The following is an 18,253-nucleotide window of genomic DNA, read 5'->3' as shown; positions in this document are numbered from 1 at the left end:
GAGAACTACTAAGAACTACTATATACATGTTCGTAATTAATGTGAATAATGAATAATGTATAATTAATTCTAGAGTAAAGGCCTTGGTAACCCACTAGTAATGACTGAAGTATTACCAAATACTTAAGAAGGAATTAGTAATAATTTGGATCAGTATTCTGAAGTGAAAAGCATGATAACTCTCTAGTAAATACTGAAGTCTTTGTAAATTTTTGAGGTTTTTGTAAAGTATTGGATAGTAATAACTCAAGAGTTACTATATAACTCTAAAGTAACTACTTCTTGGATCAGTATTATAAAGTGAAGATCATAGTAACCTACTAGTAATTACTTAAGTGTTACTACATCCTTCTAAAGGACCTACTAATTATTTGGATCAGTATTCTAAAGTGAAGAACATGGTAACCCACTAGTAATTACTCAAGTGTTACCAAATATATCATAAGGAATTACTGTACAAAAACATACAAAAATCTCAAAAGTTTACAAAGACTTCAGTAGTTACTAGAGAGTTATCATGTTTTTCACTTTAGAATACTGATCCAAATAATTAGTAATTCCTTCTTCAGTATTTAGTAATACTTCAGTCATTACTAGTGGGTTACCAAGGCCTTTACTTTAGAATTAATTATACATTATGCATCATTCATGTTAATTATGAACCTGTATATAGTAGTTCTTAGTAGTTCTCTGCAATCTCTGGGAGGAATGAAAAAACAGTAGTTACTGATTAGTTAATAGTGAACTACCACCTTCAACTGAGCACTGTTACTTACTAATTCATTAATAAGAGTTTATTGTTAGTTAATAGTAGTTACTAGAGTGTTAATAATGCATTACTCATTTGTTCATGTGTAGTTATTCATTAATGAAGGATCAGTATTCTAAAGTGTAGCGTATGCACACGTATCAGGATAATCAATAAACTTTGGAGTTTTCAGAACGCTTTTAACCTGATGAACTTTGTTTCTTAATCACTAAATCGGCTCCGAACTGTCTACTAAAGATGAGCCCACTTGACACCTTTGTGGCCCTCCGAGGTAACACAGCAGGCCCAATTTCCTTGCTCTTAGGACATCAAAGGGGCCCCTCATGTGGACTACGGGCCAGATCCACATTCCAGCACCCACACACACTGGCACACACAAAAACACACACACACAGACACACATACAGAAACACACAAACATACACTTTTAACTGCATATATATATATATATATATATAGCACCACTATGCTGAAATATATATTTCATATATTTTAGGGCGTATGCATGTTTCCTAGTGTTTAAATGAGTGTATTTGTGCTAGTGTGCATTTTAATGATATAATTTTGTCTGTAAACCATAACTTCTCTCCTATGCCTTTCTGACCTATCGAGTTTGATCTCGTTTCAAAGCTCCGGACTCGAGCTATTCATTGAGACATGTCACCAAACGGACAAATGCATTTTTCTCTGTGTTTAATGATACTGTGAAGAACACACTCCTTTTGGAGATCTGATCTGGTAGTCATAAATCATTGGATTAAGTCGTGAGGCCAAACAATGGGAAAGCTTTCCCACCAACTTTGCACCCATGTTATTGGCTACCCCACCTCAAGGAGGTGTGTCGGCTTATCTGTCATAAAAGCAAAGACGCACAATTTCTTGTGTGTTCTCTCCCGATTGTCTCACGAGCATCTCGTGCACGTTTTTCCCGGACCTCTCCGGTGACCACGCGCTGCCACCGCGCTCAGCTTCGGGATCGCCATCTTCCAGCGAAACTCACTCTCGTCCTCAGTTCAAACCTTCCCGCTGAACGGAGGAAGCCAACGAACTGCACCAGCGCTAACCTGAAATTCGACACACGCAACCAATGCAAGTATACTGCCGTTTCTCAATCTTAGATGATGAAACTGATTTCCGTGCTGGCTTAGGACTGGTTGTGAGTTTGCTACTTGCCTTCTCTCTTTCCTTCTCTACTTCTATTCTTGTACATAGGTGTGTATTTTCTTGTATATTTAGATGTATAACCTCTGTATTCGTAGTTTGCATATAGTAAAACTTTATTCATGCTCGATTGTTCTGTTTGTTCTTTCAGCTGAAAACCCAAGTCACTTTAACGTTTTTCGATCGTTTTATGCTTTGATGTTATAATAGCAGGTTATTTTCATGGCCAGATAACTTTGTTTATAATATTCTGTGAGGGACTTAGTTTGCTGGACAAACTAACAGTTTCTCTAAATAATTATTAAACCAGAACTAATCATATATGTAATTGATTATAATTCGTTGTAATTGATTCACGATATATGTTTAATTCCCCGTTGGGTCGATATATGAATCATAATTTATTCATAACCTTATGAATTATTATATTCATATTTCATCCATAAATTGATTAATAACTGTACGAACCGCTACATTCGTTACAAAAGTGTTACCCACATTTTTGATTATAGACCGATATAAAAGATATATTGTAAAGAAGTACATTTGAGCAAACTATTGTGTAGCATTCAGATTATTAATCAATGTGCTATATCTCTGACAGAAGGAAAGGAAGCAGATCATTTTAGTTTGTCAGTGATAAAAAAGAAGTACAGCTGCTTCAGTTATCTCTTTGGAAGCACTCCATCCTGTATTAGTACCATAGCCATCCCAGTCAAAACTCGTAAAGTCCCCGCACTGTTTAGGGACCCCCTCAGGAAAGTGTCCACCTCCACCAATACAGAACTGCAAAAATATGAGTAATAACAACAAAACATACCTATTTCCTCATATAACATTGCAGTTGATTTACTTCTGTTGTAAATGTATTACTCTAAATACAACACTAAAGCATGAATTCTTGCCTGTGGTGATCAGCAGCACTTCACAAATGCTGTTCATGAACATTGTTGTAAATCCGTATCATTTGTTTAGCTCACATGTTCAGTGTGACAACCGGTTGGTTTAACGCCCGAACAAATTGCCATGGCTGCCGTTTCAGTATTGAAGACTCTGAATGTGATGAATCCAGGCACAAATATTTCTGAAAAACAAAAACAGAATATATAATTGATGATGGTCTGTCATGATAGGTCCATGCACACAGCATTGATTCATTCATTAAAGTGATTGGATCTCAACATGATGTTGTAATAGGACTACATCACAATCACTGAATAATACACAGATTTTATGACAGTCCATCGTAGATCTGCTCCACGATGATTTTGATATGGTGGAGAAAACAAGCCTGACCACCAGATGACGCTAATGTGAACTGCTAAAAGCTTAGAGTAATAAAGCATTTATCAGCACAATTTGTTGAAAGCCTCAAACATTTCAGAAAGCATCGGTTTCCCATCACTAGGATCAGGAGAGATGATGGAGGAATAACGTATAAACAATCCAGAGGTAAGTGTAGCAGGTAAGTGCATCCTTCTCAAAATGAGACCAGACAACGTGCTTAGGGGAAGTATGTGCATTTATGCTGCTGTGGAGATGAGGTGATGAGGATCAGGTGTGGGTGATTGAGCGTGAGCAGGTGAGCAATAGGAGGGATGATGGGAAATGGAATTCAGTGAAGGTGAGAGAGATGGTGACTGTGACAAATTGCTGTACCTCTTGAATTAGGTCCATACAGTTTTTTAATAGAATCCATATTTCCAGTATCATACACTACTGGAATAGCAGGTCCATTGTCAATGGTGCAAGTCCCGATTCCAAACCTCACAGGGAATTTCTGGGAAAATAAAGAAAAAATTAATTTTTTTTTTACAAAACTGTAGCCTTTAGCCTATATTTCTTTGAATGTTTAAAACTCAAAGCTGCTGTCAAAGTTTGTCTCACCTTGAATAAATTGAGAAGGTTTCCTCCGTGTAGAGTTAAGAAGCAATTTTCAGTGTGGTATCTCAGGATGGAGGCAGTGCTCCAGTTTTCCATCACCATATTATTAGGAACATGCCACACAGACATATCCTGCATCTGATGATGACCAACATCTGATGATGCTATAATTTGACATTGTGTGGACATTAATCTTACAATATTTAGCAGACATTGGCATTTGGTTACTACATGACTTAGATATTTTGTAGGTTTTATGATGCTATAATTTTATGTTGTGTGGACATTAATATTGTGATATTTAGAAGATGTTGGGTTTTGGTCAGTTAATAACATGACTTAAAACCAACAATATATCAATGTCTGACGATGCTATAATTTGATGTTGTGTGGATGTTAAAGCTTTAGTTTACCCAAAAATGAAAATGAAATAGTCATTAATTAGTCACGCAGTAAGTAATTAGTAAGTTTATGATTACAACACTTCTGTTGTAAAAATCATCAATTATTAACTTAGGGGCTGCTTAAATCCTTTTTAACTAAAAACAAAGACTTTTAATGTGTTCTTGCCGTTCATTTACGTGTTTAGTCTATAGGTATGCGGGTTTCTTAATCTTTATGTTCATAATATATGGTATTTGGTGTTAAAATATTACTTGGCTCATGATGCTAATATGCTAAAGCTACTGTAGCTAATCTACTGCTTAATTGTTGTTGTTAAACGATCATAGGTAACCTAGTGAATTAATTCTAAGACTGAATGTATAATTTCTGCATTGACTACGATAGTGTTATAGAGGAGATTACAGAAACCAGGTGGTTTTGATATGCAGTGATTTACTCACATACATATTGTGTTTATTTACATAGCTACATAATTGCACAATATTATAAGATTAATGTTTTAAATATAGCTTTAAAAGCAAAATTATAGATCAGGGATAGGCAACATCAGTTCTATCCTGCAGATTTTAGTTCCAACCATGATAAAAAAAAATAAAAATAAAAAAACTTACCCATCTATAATATTAATAATCCTGAAGACACTGATTAGCTGGCTAAGGTGTGTTTGATTAGGGTTGAAGCTAAACTCTGCACTTCAGGACTGACATTGTCCATCCATGTTATAGAAATATGAATTTAAATGGCCAGTAGGTGGCGACAAGTTAATGTCTTTATAAGTCTTTCATTCAAATGTCTCATTCAAATCGGGAATTCATTAACGAAACAGTGCTGTGTTGCTCAGAGTCGAGAGACGCTGTTCTGCTTCGATACTCCTTTCATCAAAATAGTGCAAAAAGACACTAAAATTAACTTATTGCTATTGATTTATACAAAAGCTCAATAAACATTTGCAATCGCTCTAATATTGGGGAAAACACTCTTGCTGGTGTGACAGGCTATTGCTTAACTTTATCATTTTATAATCTCAGTGCTAAAATGTGATCAAATTCATAAATCAACACCCTTGTCAATGACATACTGTACATGGAAGATAAAATCTATAAATCTGTTTACAGGAAAACAATACATGACAAAATATGCAGTTAGTTTACAATTACGAGCAATATACAATGATCTAACCAATTGCGATGGCATATTTTACTTTAATTGTAATTCATGAGCAAATATAGCTATTAGTAAGGTAGGCTTCATGTGTTATATTCTCTTGTCCAAAAGACAGGAATTGAAGAGACAACAAAAAAGCATATATTATTATTGTATGTATATTAAAAGTATCTAACAGTAATATAACAGGTATAGACGAGGCAGGCACACATAAGGGTGACGTTGTGAGGCCGCTGCATAGTGGCGGTTGCGTTTCATGGTGCCAGGTCCAGTGGTAGATACATTAAAGGTGAATATAACAGTGATGGATCGTCAGACAGGCACAACTGTGACAGGTTGTCGTTAGGATGGTGAATTTAACAATAAAAGATTGTCCAGGTAGATATATACCGGTGACAGGTCGAGTTGCAGGCACATATACGATAATGGTGTCCTGCCACAGAAAGATTTTACCCCAGCTCGGAAATTGCCAGCTGTGATGATTATCTTCCCCTGTATGAGTTTGAGCATCAGTAGCCATGAGTCACATTGAAGTGATGTCATCTCCCTCTCTTTGATTGATTGGCTAGAGGAGGAGCTGTCAATCTACAACTAGTGGAGCAATGGTGACGCTTAAGCCCTAATTTACATGAAACTCAAACTGCAACATTTGGAAAAGAAGGAGCAGAACATGGAAAGAAGAGCAAAGAGAAAAATAGCACAAGCATACAAAAGAGTAAAATATGAGCATAAAATGTACAAAGTACAGAGTAATAAAACCAAGGAAAACTTTTAAGAACACATAAACACAAGTTTAAGATTTGTGCAATATAATTTTTAATGTGTTTAAAGTTTTGATTCATGCTTATTTTTTTTAAATGTGCTTTTAATTTTTCTATTCACACACATTATATGTTGATCTGTGACCACGCTTTTTGCTATTCTGATCATTTTGCATTATTTGTTTCAGTTTGTGCAGTATGTGTTTTTAAATTTTTGATTCATGCTTATTATTTTTTGATCCGTGACCGCAATACTCTAGGCGAGAATTTAATCCCATTCAGAGGCAGCTTCTGACATATTTCCGAATGCAACAAAAACTATTAATGACTAAATTGCAACATGATTCATTGAGCTTGTGCATTTTCCACAGAAAGCATATGTCCATTATTGAGAAAAATAATTTGATACACACTATTCTTTCTAAACAATTTGCTTTAATAATTCTGAACAGGACAACAATTTGTCAGTTCATAAACACAATACAACATAAAAACAAGCTTATAAATGACACCAAAATAATATATTAAAATAATAGCTATAATAAAAGTTATGGCTTCCATGCAGTCAAAGACACCACAAACAATCAGATGCAAAACCTGCTGCTGAAACAGGACACTGTGCTTCATATCCTCTTTAACCACCAGATGGCAGAAAAGATTTGACTATAATTTGTTTTGAGCAATTTGTTTCAGAAAGCTTCATTTTGCCAGGAATAAAAATACTACTAACAAATTCTATTCTGAACGATGATTGAAACTTTGTGTTGCTAGCACTTCTTGTGTTATTGCCTCCTTAGGATACATCGCTTGTTTTCCTCAAGTAGATTTGGATAAATAAATTAGCCTAATGTAAATGTAAATGCAGAAACACTAAGAAGTGTCATCAGGCTGGGGGTAGGGGCATGCACAGGGGCATTGCAATATTTTCTGCAATAAGTTGAATGCGGAAGGCGGTGTGGCAGAAGCTATTTTACTTCATAACTTGTTAAATATGGACATTTTTCTTACACAAATCAGTGCTCAATGCTAAGGATTTATTCTGCTGGCCCAGTCGGGCTAGTGGTTCAAATTTTTACTTGCCCCACAACAAAAAAATAGTAAAGTAAAAGAAAAAAAAAAGGAAAGAAATCGGCCTATAAAATAAGCCTAGTTATTGTTTTCATTGTTTTTTATACATGTAATCTTAATAAATAAAGTGACACCAAAAGCTATTAGATTAACTAACTTCAATTTTAAATATTTTTTAGACAAGTAAACAGTAAGTAATAAAATAGGAACAAATAATCAAATTACAAGTAATAGCACAAACAACAGAATAAACATAAATTAAATAAACAGTGCTTTTCAGGTTTTTATGTAGGCTTAAACCTGTTTCAGGTACAGAAATTGCAATCTAATGTATATCTATATAACTATAGATTAAACTTTATTAAAGTTAATCAGTTAAGAGCAGCTACAGATGCATAAATGTTTTGAAATGTTGAAAATATAAAACGTTAAATATTGATATTTGAAATTATTTATAAAATGAAAAGATACTTTCAATGTGAAATTAAATGATTTGGTGTCTAAAATGTAAGTCACTTAATATAAACTGCTTGTTTATTAAACTGTACATTGTATAAAATTAATATGACATTTGTAATCATATTTGGATAAAATGGTGCTCTTTGTGTAATGTTGGTTAACTGTATTAAATTATATAAATATAAAAGACATTCCGGGGCATTTTTGCCCCTTATCTTAAATTCTGGGGGCATTCTAAATGTATTTTAATAGACTAAATCTCGCAGTGAAATCGTGCACTCCGCGCACTAGTCTAACCTACTAGACTACATCACGTAGTGTATGCATGCTCAATGGGTGTGTGAGGGACATACTCCATAATGTCAGATCGTTAAATAAAAAATTACGATATCATAGATGATATATAGCACACCTTACAGCACTGGCCCGATCGAGCAACTGACAATTCCGTCAACTTTCCCCAAGCGTTGTTCACACTGGCCCCGGGCCATCGGACAGTCCTTATTGTTGAGCCCTGCAATGAATCGATTTGCTTCAGAACGCCCTTTATTAACCCCTCTATTAGCCCCTGGAGCCGTGTGGAGTACGTTTATGATGGATGGATGCACTTTCTTCAGCTTCTTCCTTGTTGGTACCGTTCACTGCCATTATAAAGCTTGGACGCATAAGGATATTTATTAATATAACTTCAGTTGTGTTCATCAGAAAGAAGAAAGTCATGGATGGCTTGAGTAAATCTTGGGGTAATTTTCATTTTAAAGTGAACTAATACTTTAAGAGTTGTGCTGTACCCTAATAACCAGTGTTGGGCACGTTACTTTAAAAAAGTAATTAGTTATAGTTACTAGTTACTTCTCACAAATAGTAACGGAGTTAGTAACTAAGTTACATCATTATAAAAGTAACTAATTACCAGGGAAAGTAACTGTTGCGTTACTTAAAAAAATTAAAATGTCAAATAACTTGAATTCCCCCAATATTAAATATAAGTCTAAGAATAAATTATTCTTGATCCGACTCGTGACTCATGGTCCGCTCTTGCTTATGAAATTTCTCTGTACTGTACAATACGTGTTAGTAGCCATAGAAAATGCAGCTTCATATTTATGTTTAAATAGTCCTATGTTATGTTTTAAATTCATTTACTTGATTATGAAAAGTGAACAACATGAGTAAGATGCATCATAAGATGCGCAATATATCGGGAGTCATGGAGTGGGTCAGACATGATTTTGACCACTTCGTTAAGTTTTGTTTTATAGAAAGCCATTCTTTAAAGTGAATTTCGTTTTGTAATAATTGTATCTTAATTTTAATCAATGTTTCATCAACCAATTGCCTGGATTTAATAAACAAGAACCAAATATAGCAGACAATATAATCATGGCAGGCGCGGGCGCGATCACTGGCGCGTGAACTGAAGCGCGTCTTATAGACTAAATGAACCGAAACTCAGCGCTATAGCCTATATTACGATCATTATTATGGTTTATTCTCTCCAGTATTTAAGAAATTAAATTAATATAAATGTGATTAGTCAACTATTGGATTAAATGAATAACTACTAGTCGACTAGAAAAACTTATTTCACATATTTTCGATCCAGCATGTCACAAAGTGTATTCTGGTTTGAGCTCGTGCTCAGCTCGCTTGCTCACAGACACACACACAGAGCATCGTACGTTATTATCAGTTTAAAATTATATTTGTGTATGACTAACCCCAACACACACCAGAGAAATAACTTTGCAGGTCCTATGGCTGCTTCAGTGAGCTCAATTATAGTAACGTTTGATTACTCGTTACTGAAAAAAGTAACGGCGTTAGTAACGCCGTTTATTTATAACGCCGTTATTCCCATCACTGCTAATAACTACCCAGCAGGCACATGAAGTCAGTGTATCGTATTCTAATTCACACAAAATTACATAAAAATGGCTGTCTTGTTGAGTATCCTTGTAAACAAGGTTATGTCTTAAATGAATTTAAACAGCTGAGAAATAAAACACAGGACGGAGACAACACAGGTAACTCAAGTGCACTGGTAGTTTATTTGCAGGTGGCAGAGAGTAAGCAGGAAAAACAGGTGAGTGTTCAACAAACGGCAGGTCAGGCAGACTTAGTTTCTATGCTCATGGTCTTTGTCTCTGCAGGTATTGCGGATGTCAAGGCTAAAGAGATGTCGGTGGATCTGGAGAGAAGATAACAGATGATGAAGGCTTAAGACAGAATAGAATCACAACAGGTGAGTAGATCAGGTTGTTATCCAGGTTAGGTGATCAGTAGGGAACAACGAAACCAGACAATGGTGAACGGAAGAGTTACTGCTTGAATGCAGTGGAGCTGATGAAGGCTAGTGATGGCAGGTATGGATGATCATGAAGTGTGAGCCAGGAGGGATCATGGGAAATGTAGTGCCAAGGTGATCTGTGATGGTAAAGTGACTGAACTGGTGACTGATGATGTGACAATAGCAGCCTAATATTCCTGCTGTGCTTCTGTCTGCATTTTAATGTTAATCATAAATAAATAAAAATCGCTCACTACTTTTGACAAAATAACTTTTTTTTCATTTTAATAAGGATTAATGTGTATTTAATTTATACAGTGAAAAATATGCAGTGTTATTAAATTTGTTTACTTTATTCCTGTACATGAAACCTACTGTTAAACCTACCTAAAAAGCATTATCAGGGCCAGAACACCGATAATGTGTGAGGACCCTATCGTAATTGCTTAGTCAATTATTTTTCTCTGAAATGAATCTCATTTTTAAGGGCATAAACATGCTCGAAAACACGTGTCATAAGTGGTAAAAATTTACATCTGATATGGGTTTCAGAATTAGGTGTAGCAAAATGGCTTGATAGGGCCACATGTAACAGCCCAATACCCATACAAAAAAGTCCCTTGTGGGGACATCTACACACCAAAATTTAGTTATATTCATAGCACCACCAGCTGGTAGCAGGAAGAGTGGCAAATACAAATGACTGACGTAATCCTCCTATATTTATATACTTTAATGCATATTGCCCTCTGTGCTCTGTTTTCCTAAAGCCACCGGGTGGCGGTGGCACAAGTGTGAGGGCCCTTTCATCACCGCTTGCCAGGCCAGGTCCATGTGATGGGAAAAGGACTGAAGACTGTGGCAGATCGGGAAGCAAGGGCGGAGCAGACTGAGCAGGTGGCTGGGTCAGTGCAGGCTGGACAGGCGGCCTGAGCAGAGCAGGCTTGGGCAAGTGGTCAGGGCGGGGCAAGGGCAAGTGACAAGGGCAGCACAGGTTGGGCGAGTAGCCAAGGCGGCGCAGTTGGAGACCACCATGGCGGAGCAGATGACCACCACAGCTGGGCAAACCAGGCTGAACATCCCCATGGCAGAACGGATGACCACCACTGCAGATCAGATGGGACTATATACCCCCACAGTTCAGGAACAACCTCAGTAGTCATATTAGGGCATACTGAAAACTTGGACAACCTTTGTGGTGGCATCAGGACAGACAGGGGAATATGGGGCAGGAGGGGGAGTCATGGACTCATGGGCTGAAGCGGGCTCTGGAGTGGACTCTGGAGCAGACTCAGGCAGAGGCTCAGGAACAGACTCAGGCTCAGGAGTATGCTCTGAATTATGTGTAGCAATTTTATTCAAAGCAGTTTCAACAAATGTTGACCAAAGACACCATAGCGCCACTGCCATCGTTGAAAACACAGAGGAAGGCCAGATGAATTCAGGAACCAGAGAAACATCAGCAGAAATACTAGATGATGGTGGCTTAGAAAAGCTGGCTTTACTGACTGTTCTCCGAGATGGATCCGCCAAACTTGATATCAACCCCCAATATGGAAAGGATACCTTGGCGTCCTCAATTGCAGCATCGAAAACACCCGGGAACACAAGGATGATGTCCGTGATGGCTGAAGTCTGTATGGTCTCATCCTTAATAACTGGAGGCTTTGAATTGGCGATCCTGACTGCTGGCGGCTCAGGCATGGCAGTGCTGATGGCTGGCGGGTCTGGAGAGGCAGCCATGATGGTTAGAGACTCTGGCGCGGCAGCCATGACGGGACGAGACTCTGGGATGCCAGTCATGACAGCTTGGGTCCTCTGTGGACCAAGCTCTGCAGCCATCAGACCTTGGGTAGTATGGTCCCTCCCCAAAAAGTGTTTATGCAATGAGTCCTCCTCCACTTCGCCCACAGTGAAGAAAGATCCACACAGCAGCAGGGCTAAGTCCAAATACTGGGCCATTTTGCGAAATAGAGCAAAGAATGCTCACCGGGTCCTGATAACCTCCCCCTAGATCCATTGAAGTGGTCAGTTGTTCTGTAATGTCCGGAGAGAACAGGCTGAGGCATGGATCTAAGTGCAGTGATTTTAATCAAAAAACAAGTATACTGTGTTACGTCCAATGACGTATTCAATGTGTGTACAATAATGTGTGTGTGTTGGATGTGGTTGTTTGCTCTTTCTGTGTGAGAGCTTAGTGAGTGTGAGCACGTGTATTTGGTTTTTTGTGTTTCCTTTCTTTTTTCTTTTCTTTTTCATTTCAAAGTTTGTTTATTTGATTTAGTATTTATCTTACGTGTGTTTTGTTTGTGCGGCCTGCTTTCTTAGAAAGCATGGCAGCTCAAGGTGGGAATAGGCTTGATTTCCTCACACGGCGTCACAGAGTTAAAATAGTATCCGTGGTGAGTGTGGAGGCTTGCTGTCTGGGTGCAGGAGAAGTGGTTGGCCATCAAAACATTCTCTCTGCATCCAGAATGAATAACGCGACTGATTTTTTTGAATGCGGTGGAAAGGGCAAAACGAGGTGGTTGCGCAAGGAATAATCATTGATGAAATGCTTACACCTATTTTGCCTCTGATGTTACCATCAAAGAAAGTCACAATATCGAATATTCCTCTATTTCTCAGTGATGATATTTTGTCACAAGCGCTTTCACGTAATGGAAAGTTGGTTTCGCCGATCAAAAAGATTACGATCGGGTGCGAGTCTCCTTTATTGAAATATATTGTTTTGTTTAGGAGATTCGCATTCATGATTATCAAAGACGACGCTGAACTGGACTTGGCACTAAATTTCCGTGTGTACGATATTGAATACATAGTGTTTGTAACTACTGACAGAATGAAATATTTCGGATGTGGTAAATCGGGCCACATAATCCGTTCATGCCCTGACAAGAGTACCGCAGCTGGAGGTAGTAAGGATAGTGCTGCAAATGAGGAAGACAGGCCTACCGTAAAGCCGTCTGAGGTCGGTCCGGCCGAAGCAGTGCCGACTGCGGATAAACCTACCGGGGAGGGAACATCTGTCTTGGGGTCTGTGGAAGCTGGATCGACCTCAACGGAATCAATGAATGAAGGTAGGGATACTTCAGAAACTTCTCCAAATGCAGAAACTGGATTGTTGAACAGTGATGTAGAAAATGTGAGGGAAGAAGATGTGTCTGAGTTAGAAACAGAGAATAAGATGTTCAAAGTGCCAACAAAAAGGAAAAATGTGGAAAAGATCAGTAGTGCAAAGTGTTTTAAGAAAGGAGATGTACTTGAAGAGCAGAAAGAGTCAGAAAGTGAAAGTGAAATGTCTGATTCAAGTATAGTGTTGTCGCAGACTGAAGGTATAAGCAGAAGCTATGATGTTGATGTCCGAGTTAACAGCTCGTTAAATAAAATAACTCCAATAAGGGCATGGACCGCACACCTGCAAGAGCCACAGACACCGGTAGTGAATTTTCAGGACAATAAATTGCCCTCGTTTAATTATAATACAACAAGAAATAAACAATAATTCGTAAATAATGTTTACAAACAAAATTAGACAAAATATTAACATAAGAATTAACAACAAACAGGTAAGGAAAAATTAGCCTGGTAATACCAGACTCTGCTACTTCACTTTGCTTCGTAGACAGAGTCTGGAATGGCATAATAGAGAAGTGTTTTCTCTCTCGATAGGGGACGCTTGTCTGAAGTTTAAAATCATTGGTTACCCGTAAGCCAATCAGATACGTTTAGTTATGACGTATGTTATCCGCCTGTACAGCCGCATCGAAGCACAGACATCATGCATCGAACTCAAATCTATGATTGAACTTCCACTGTAAACCTGTTGTAAACACATGATGATGTGAGCGAAATACCGGCGTGAACATGGCTGTAAACGACTTTTGCAGATTATGCGAAGTTAATGCATCCCGAAGTTTGCATCCCGTGTCTCGTTTCCCATTTCCGCGGTCGTTTCGGTTTTCGATTTCTCTAACCTACAATGTAAAACTCGGCGCTTAGCATCTACGTCAAGGCTCTCAGCCCGCCCTCTGTTCGTTGATTGGCCCGGCTGTTTCCAGACCGGTGGCAAACACAAAGCTCTGACGCTGTATCAGACTGAGTACAGAAGCGAAATGAAATTGAGCGGAAGTAGGAAGTCTGACGTAGTCAGGCTAAGGAAAAATAGCCAAAGAAACAAAGAACACCTGCCTGGCTATTCTCACCAATAGTTCTTACCTAGCTTCCAATAAAGCAAAGGAGTGAGACTTCCGGGCCTCTGCTTCCTTCACTATACTTACTACATTAATAAACAGTGAGCTGTTTAAATAACTCTACTACCTGTTACTGTTAAAATTAAACATTAACCATATAAAGAAAACATAGCGAACAAAACAATGAAAGATCGAGAATGCAAACTAAACTATAACAAAAGAAAGACTAAGCGCCCCATGAGAGCGGACGATGGGTGTTCAAAACAGTGTTAATTTTGACAGCAAATTTTGATTTAGTTTTAGTCATAGTCTTTTGACTAAAATGGCATTTAGTTTTAGTCATATTTTAGTCATCGGAAATTGTTTTAGTTTTAGTCTAGTTTTAGTCGACTAAATATCATAAGATTTTAGTCGACTAAATCTACAGTAGATTTAGTCGACTAAAATCTAATTTAGTTAAATTGTAATGCATTAAGCATTTCTCTAACAATACACAAATCCTATACACTGTTATAAGTACATCTGATATTCCCCAAATGTTCACCCAACTGTACTTTGCTTGCCAAAGTGGACGTTTTTTGATCGAAGTGCAAAAACAAGCTAAAGAGCTAAAGAGCAAAATTCAGTACTTTTCAGGGATTGACACACTTATCATTGAGGTACTATTAAAGTTTTCATTTAAAAAAAATTATTAGATTTGATTTTTAGTTTTTCTGCTTTCATTGTAATTTTAGTTAAATGTTTTAGTAATTTTTTGTGTTTATGTCTTTTAGTTTTTGCTTTTAAATGTCTATAAGTTCTTATTTCTGTTTATTTTAATACCTCAGGTTAAGCTAAAGCTTAGAAACTATGAAATAAAATGTTTACATTTTTATATATTTTTTTTTTTTTATTTCAGTTAACGTTTATTTCAAGTAATGAAGATTTCTTTGGTTTTAGGTTTAGTTAACTATAATAACCCTGTTACTTGTAAAATATATTGAGTAATGTGTCAAATAATGTTCTTAGTCTTTCCTTACTTGTTTACTATGAATTATAATTATGAACCATACCGAAATACACCGTGACTCTTATTCTGAAATGCCTGCAGTCTGCACTTTAGCCTATTGTAGTAGCAGGCTACTCATGAGGGAGATAAAATATGCATTTCTTACAACCGTCTAAAACATTCTACCATTTAAACATTGTGTAGTAAACATTGTCATAATAAACATTAGCTTATAAGCAATCGCATGGCATAAATATGCGCTATTCATTAATTGCGCAGCACTCAGATGTGCTGCTGCGTGGGCCTGTAGAGTGTGCAACAGCGCCGCGTTTCCCGCAGTTAGATCAGCACATTACACTTCAAATGTGCGCATCTTCCACACAGGACAGCAGTCCTGACTGGATATCTTCCCAAATCGTCCCTCTCTTTCATTTTCGTCTCGTTTTTATTCGTTGACGAAAATTAGAGTAGATTTTAGTCATAGTTTTAGTCATTCAAAACGCATTTTTATTTAGTCATCGTCTCGTTTGCGTCCGTGAATAAATGTCGTTGACGAAAATTATGACGAAAATTATTCGTCCATGAAATTAACACTGGTTCAAAAGGGACCACAGCGAGGGGAACCACAGAGAGAGAGACACCAGCGAAACCAGCCCAGCGAGAGAGACTCCATTGTCGCCATCCACAATTTTTATGCTGGAAACTCGGTGATGTCATCCTGCTTCCACCAAACCAGAACCTCAACGCCACCTATGGGTCTTTAAAATAAAACTACACAACCACGTAACAATGACATAAAACGTTTTCTTAGTATCACAAAAAAAGCTGTAATTGTAATGGAATATTTCCCTGATCTAAAGCAGTTTTATGACAAAGCCAAAAGTCTAATAGCAGAAGGGTGCCTTTCAAACAAGGAAGTCTACCGCTTGAAAAAGATTGTGAGGAAAGTTGGTATGGATTTAAATGAAAATGAGGTTTAAGAATATTAGTAATTTGGGTTTGCTTGTGTTTTTTTGGTTCATTTATTTCAGTATGGCTGAAGTGCATATTGTCTCCTTGAATGTTAATGGTGCTAGAGATTATAGAAAAAGAGCTGAGCTGTATGAAATTATTAAGCAGAAAAAAATAGATGTTATTTTGATTCAAGAAATGCATAGTGATGTGAACAATGTTAATGATTGGATGAAGGAATGGGAAGGGCTATCTTTTTTTTCTTACACTATGTTCTGTTTTACAAGATGTTTCTAATGATGAGTATTTATTTTTGGGAGGTGATTTTAATTGTACAGTGAGTAATTGTGACAGAAATCATATTGAACCCCATATGCCTTCAAGAAAACGTCTCATTCAAATAATTAATAAGCATGAGTTACTTGATGTATGGAGGTTTTTTCATGTGAATAAACGACAATATACTTGGTCACATGCACGTGATAATGTTTTATCTCTGGCAAGATTGGATAGATTTTTATGTGTTTAAGCATCATGCTGGTATTTTTAAAAGCTGTTGGATTTTTCCTGTTGGATTTTCAGACCATTGCATTGTAGTGAACAGCACATTCTAGGGCCCAGATTACGGCCGGTCCCATCTCTGTCCGTAACAGCGGACAAAGGTTTGCTACATTTTGATTGGATCTTGGTGGCCTAACACAAACAAACTGTCCAACGCCATCAGATAAAGATGTGAGGACAACATCCAGACCTCTCTTAGAGGGCAAGAGGAAGACCTCTTGTACCAAGCCTGGAAAGGACAGGACTTCTCATTGGTCCACAGGCAGTTTCTGCCGTTCACCCATCTAGAGACTACTTCCTAAGGTTGGCCATAGACCCCCCATAAAAATTCCTTGGGGCCTTAGCAGAAATGGGTGAAACAAAGAGAGATCACAAAGATCCATCCAAATCCATTCAAAACTATGTTTGAAAACCTTAGAACTGATGCAAACTACACATACTTATTCACAGAAATAAGTATTCTCAATGACAGCCATTTGTAGTGCAACATCTGATACAAATACGGCTGTTAATGTACAGTTGAATGACAGTTCAATCTTTTTCCATCATGTTTAGTCTCCATTTGTTTAGAATATTGCCAAAGGTATTCTGGTGGTGGTTTGGAGAGTGAGAAATGCATTGGTAAACTTTAAAGACACTGTAAAGACTTCCAACTTTGTGCTTTATGAAAATGAGTTCCACAGGGGAGAGAAGGGTGGGCCACACTTTGTGTGTTCTCTCTGATGCCAGCGGCCAATCACAGCACTCGAATGGAGAAGCGCCAAATTGCAATCTCCTCCTCATTGGAAAGGGTACCCTTTCAACAGACACTCCTTGTTCTGAGTCCCGGCTTGCGAAGCTGAGACACAACAGATACACGGTTCTGGGTCTTAACTCTGTAAGGAGTGGGACATTAACAGATATACTGTTCTGAGTCTGTCTTGCACGAGGATAGACATTAACAGATACACTGTTCTGAGTCTCCCATCGGGTGTGATACAACAGATACACCGTTCTGAGTCTGTCCTGCATGAGGATAGACATTAGCAGATACACCGTTCTGAGTCTGCCCTTCAAACAGGGAAAGACATAACAGATATTGTTCTGGGTCTCAAATCTGTAAGGAGTGAGACATTAACAGATAGTCTTCTGAGTCTCCCATCGGGTGAGACACAACAGATACAACACTGTTCAGAGCCTCTGGTCCATCCAGAGAGACAACAACAGATCCCGTGATCTGAGTCTACAGCTTGTGAGGCAGCAACAGAGACGACTACGTTCTAAGCCTCCAGCTTGTGAGGAAAGAGACATTAACAAACACTACGTTCAGAGTTTCCATCCAGAGAGACATTAATGATATCTGCAACAAGGTTAAGCTGCTTGTTCCAGATTGTTAAGAACCTTCTGCACCTACGCCAGGGCCTCATCTGCATATTCCAGATTTTAGGACCCTTTGGTGCTCCAGGAGATCAGCATCCCACAGAGCTTGCGTTCAAGACTGTTGAAACAGATTCTGGCTCCTCTCCCCACTGCATTGTCACCCCGCACAACCAGTGGAAGACGTCACTGTCATCGGACTCAACCACGTGGAACGTAAATATCTCTTAACCAAACCTCTTT

At 37.9% G+C, this 18,253-nt stretch overlaps 1 protein-coding gene across 1 annotated transcript; it reads right to left on the bottom strand.

Annotated features, from left to right (window-relative positions):
• Positions 1–2,511: 2,511 nt before the first annotated feature.
• Positions 2,512–4,003, bottom strand: LOC125246997 (intelectin-like). Its single transcript, XM_048158162.1, has 4 exons — positions 3,818–4,003; positions 3,590–3,710; positions 2,911–3,014; positions 2,512–2,716 (listed from the first exon to the last, which is right to left on the bottom strand). Exons 1-4 carry the CDS (start codon positions 4,001–4,003, stop codon positions 2,564–2,566), a joined length of 564 nt encoding a protein of 187 aa, XP_048014119.1. The 3' UTR covers positions 2,512–2,563.
• Positions 4,004–18,253: the final 14,250 nt, after the last annotated feature.

Source organism: Megalobrama amblycephala, linkage group LG15, assembly GCF_018812025.1.
Source record: "Megalobrama amblycephala isolate DHTTF-2021 linkage group LG15, ASM1881202v1, whole genome shotgun sequence".
Taxonomy (NCBI): domain Eukaryota; kingdom Metazoa; phylum Chordata; class Actinopteri; order Cypriniformes; family Xenocyprididae; genus Megalobrama; species Megalobrama amblycephala.
The sequence above is the reverse complement of the archived record's forward strand: the minus strand, read 5'-3'. Positions and strand labels throughout refer to the sequence as shown.

Bases quoted from the DNA above. Each gene is read 5' to 3' on its own strand.
- LOC125246997 (XM_048158162.1), bottom strand. From the start codon at position 4,003: ATGTCCACACAATGTCAAATTATAGCATCATCAGATGTTGGTCATCAT. The intron at 3,711-3,817 runs GTGAGACAAACT...TTATTTTCCCAG, and splicing joins ACCTTCTCAATTTATTCAAG to AAATTCCCTGTGAGGTTTGG. The intron at 3,015-3,589 runs GTACAGCAATTT...TTTGTTTTTCAG, and splicing joins GTATGGACCTAATTCAAGAG to AAATATTTGTGCCTGGATTC.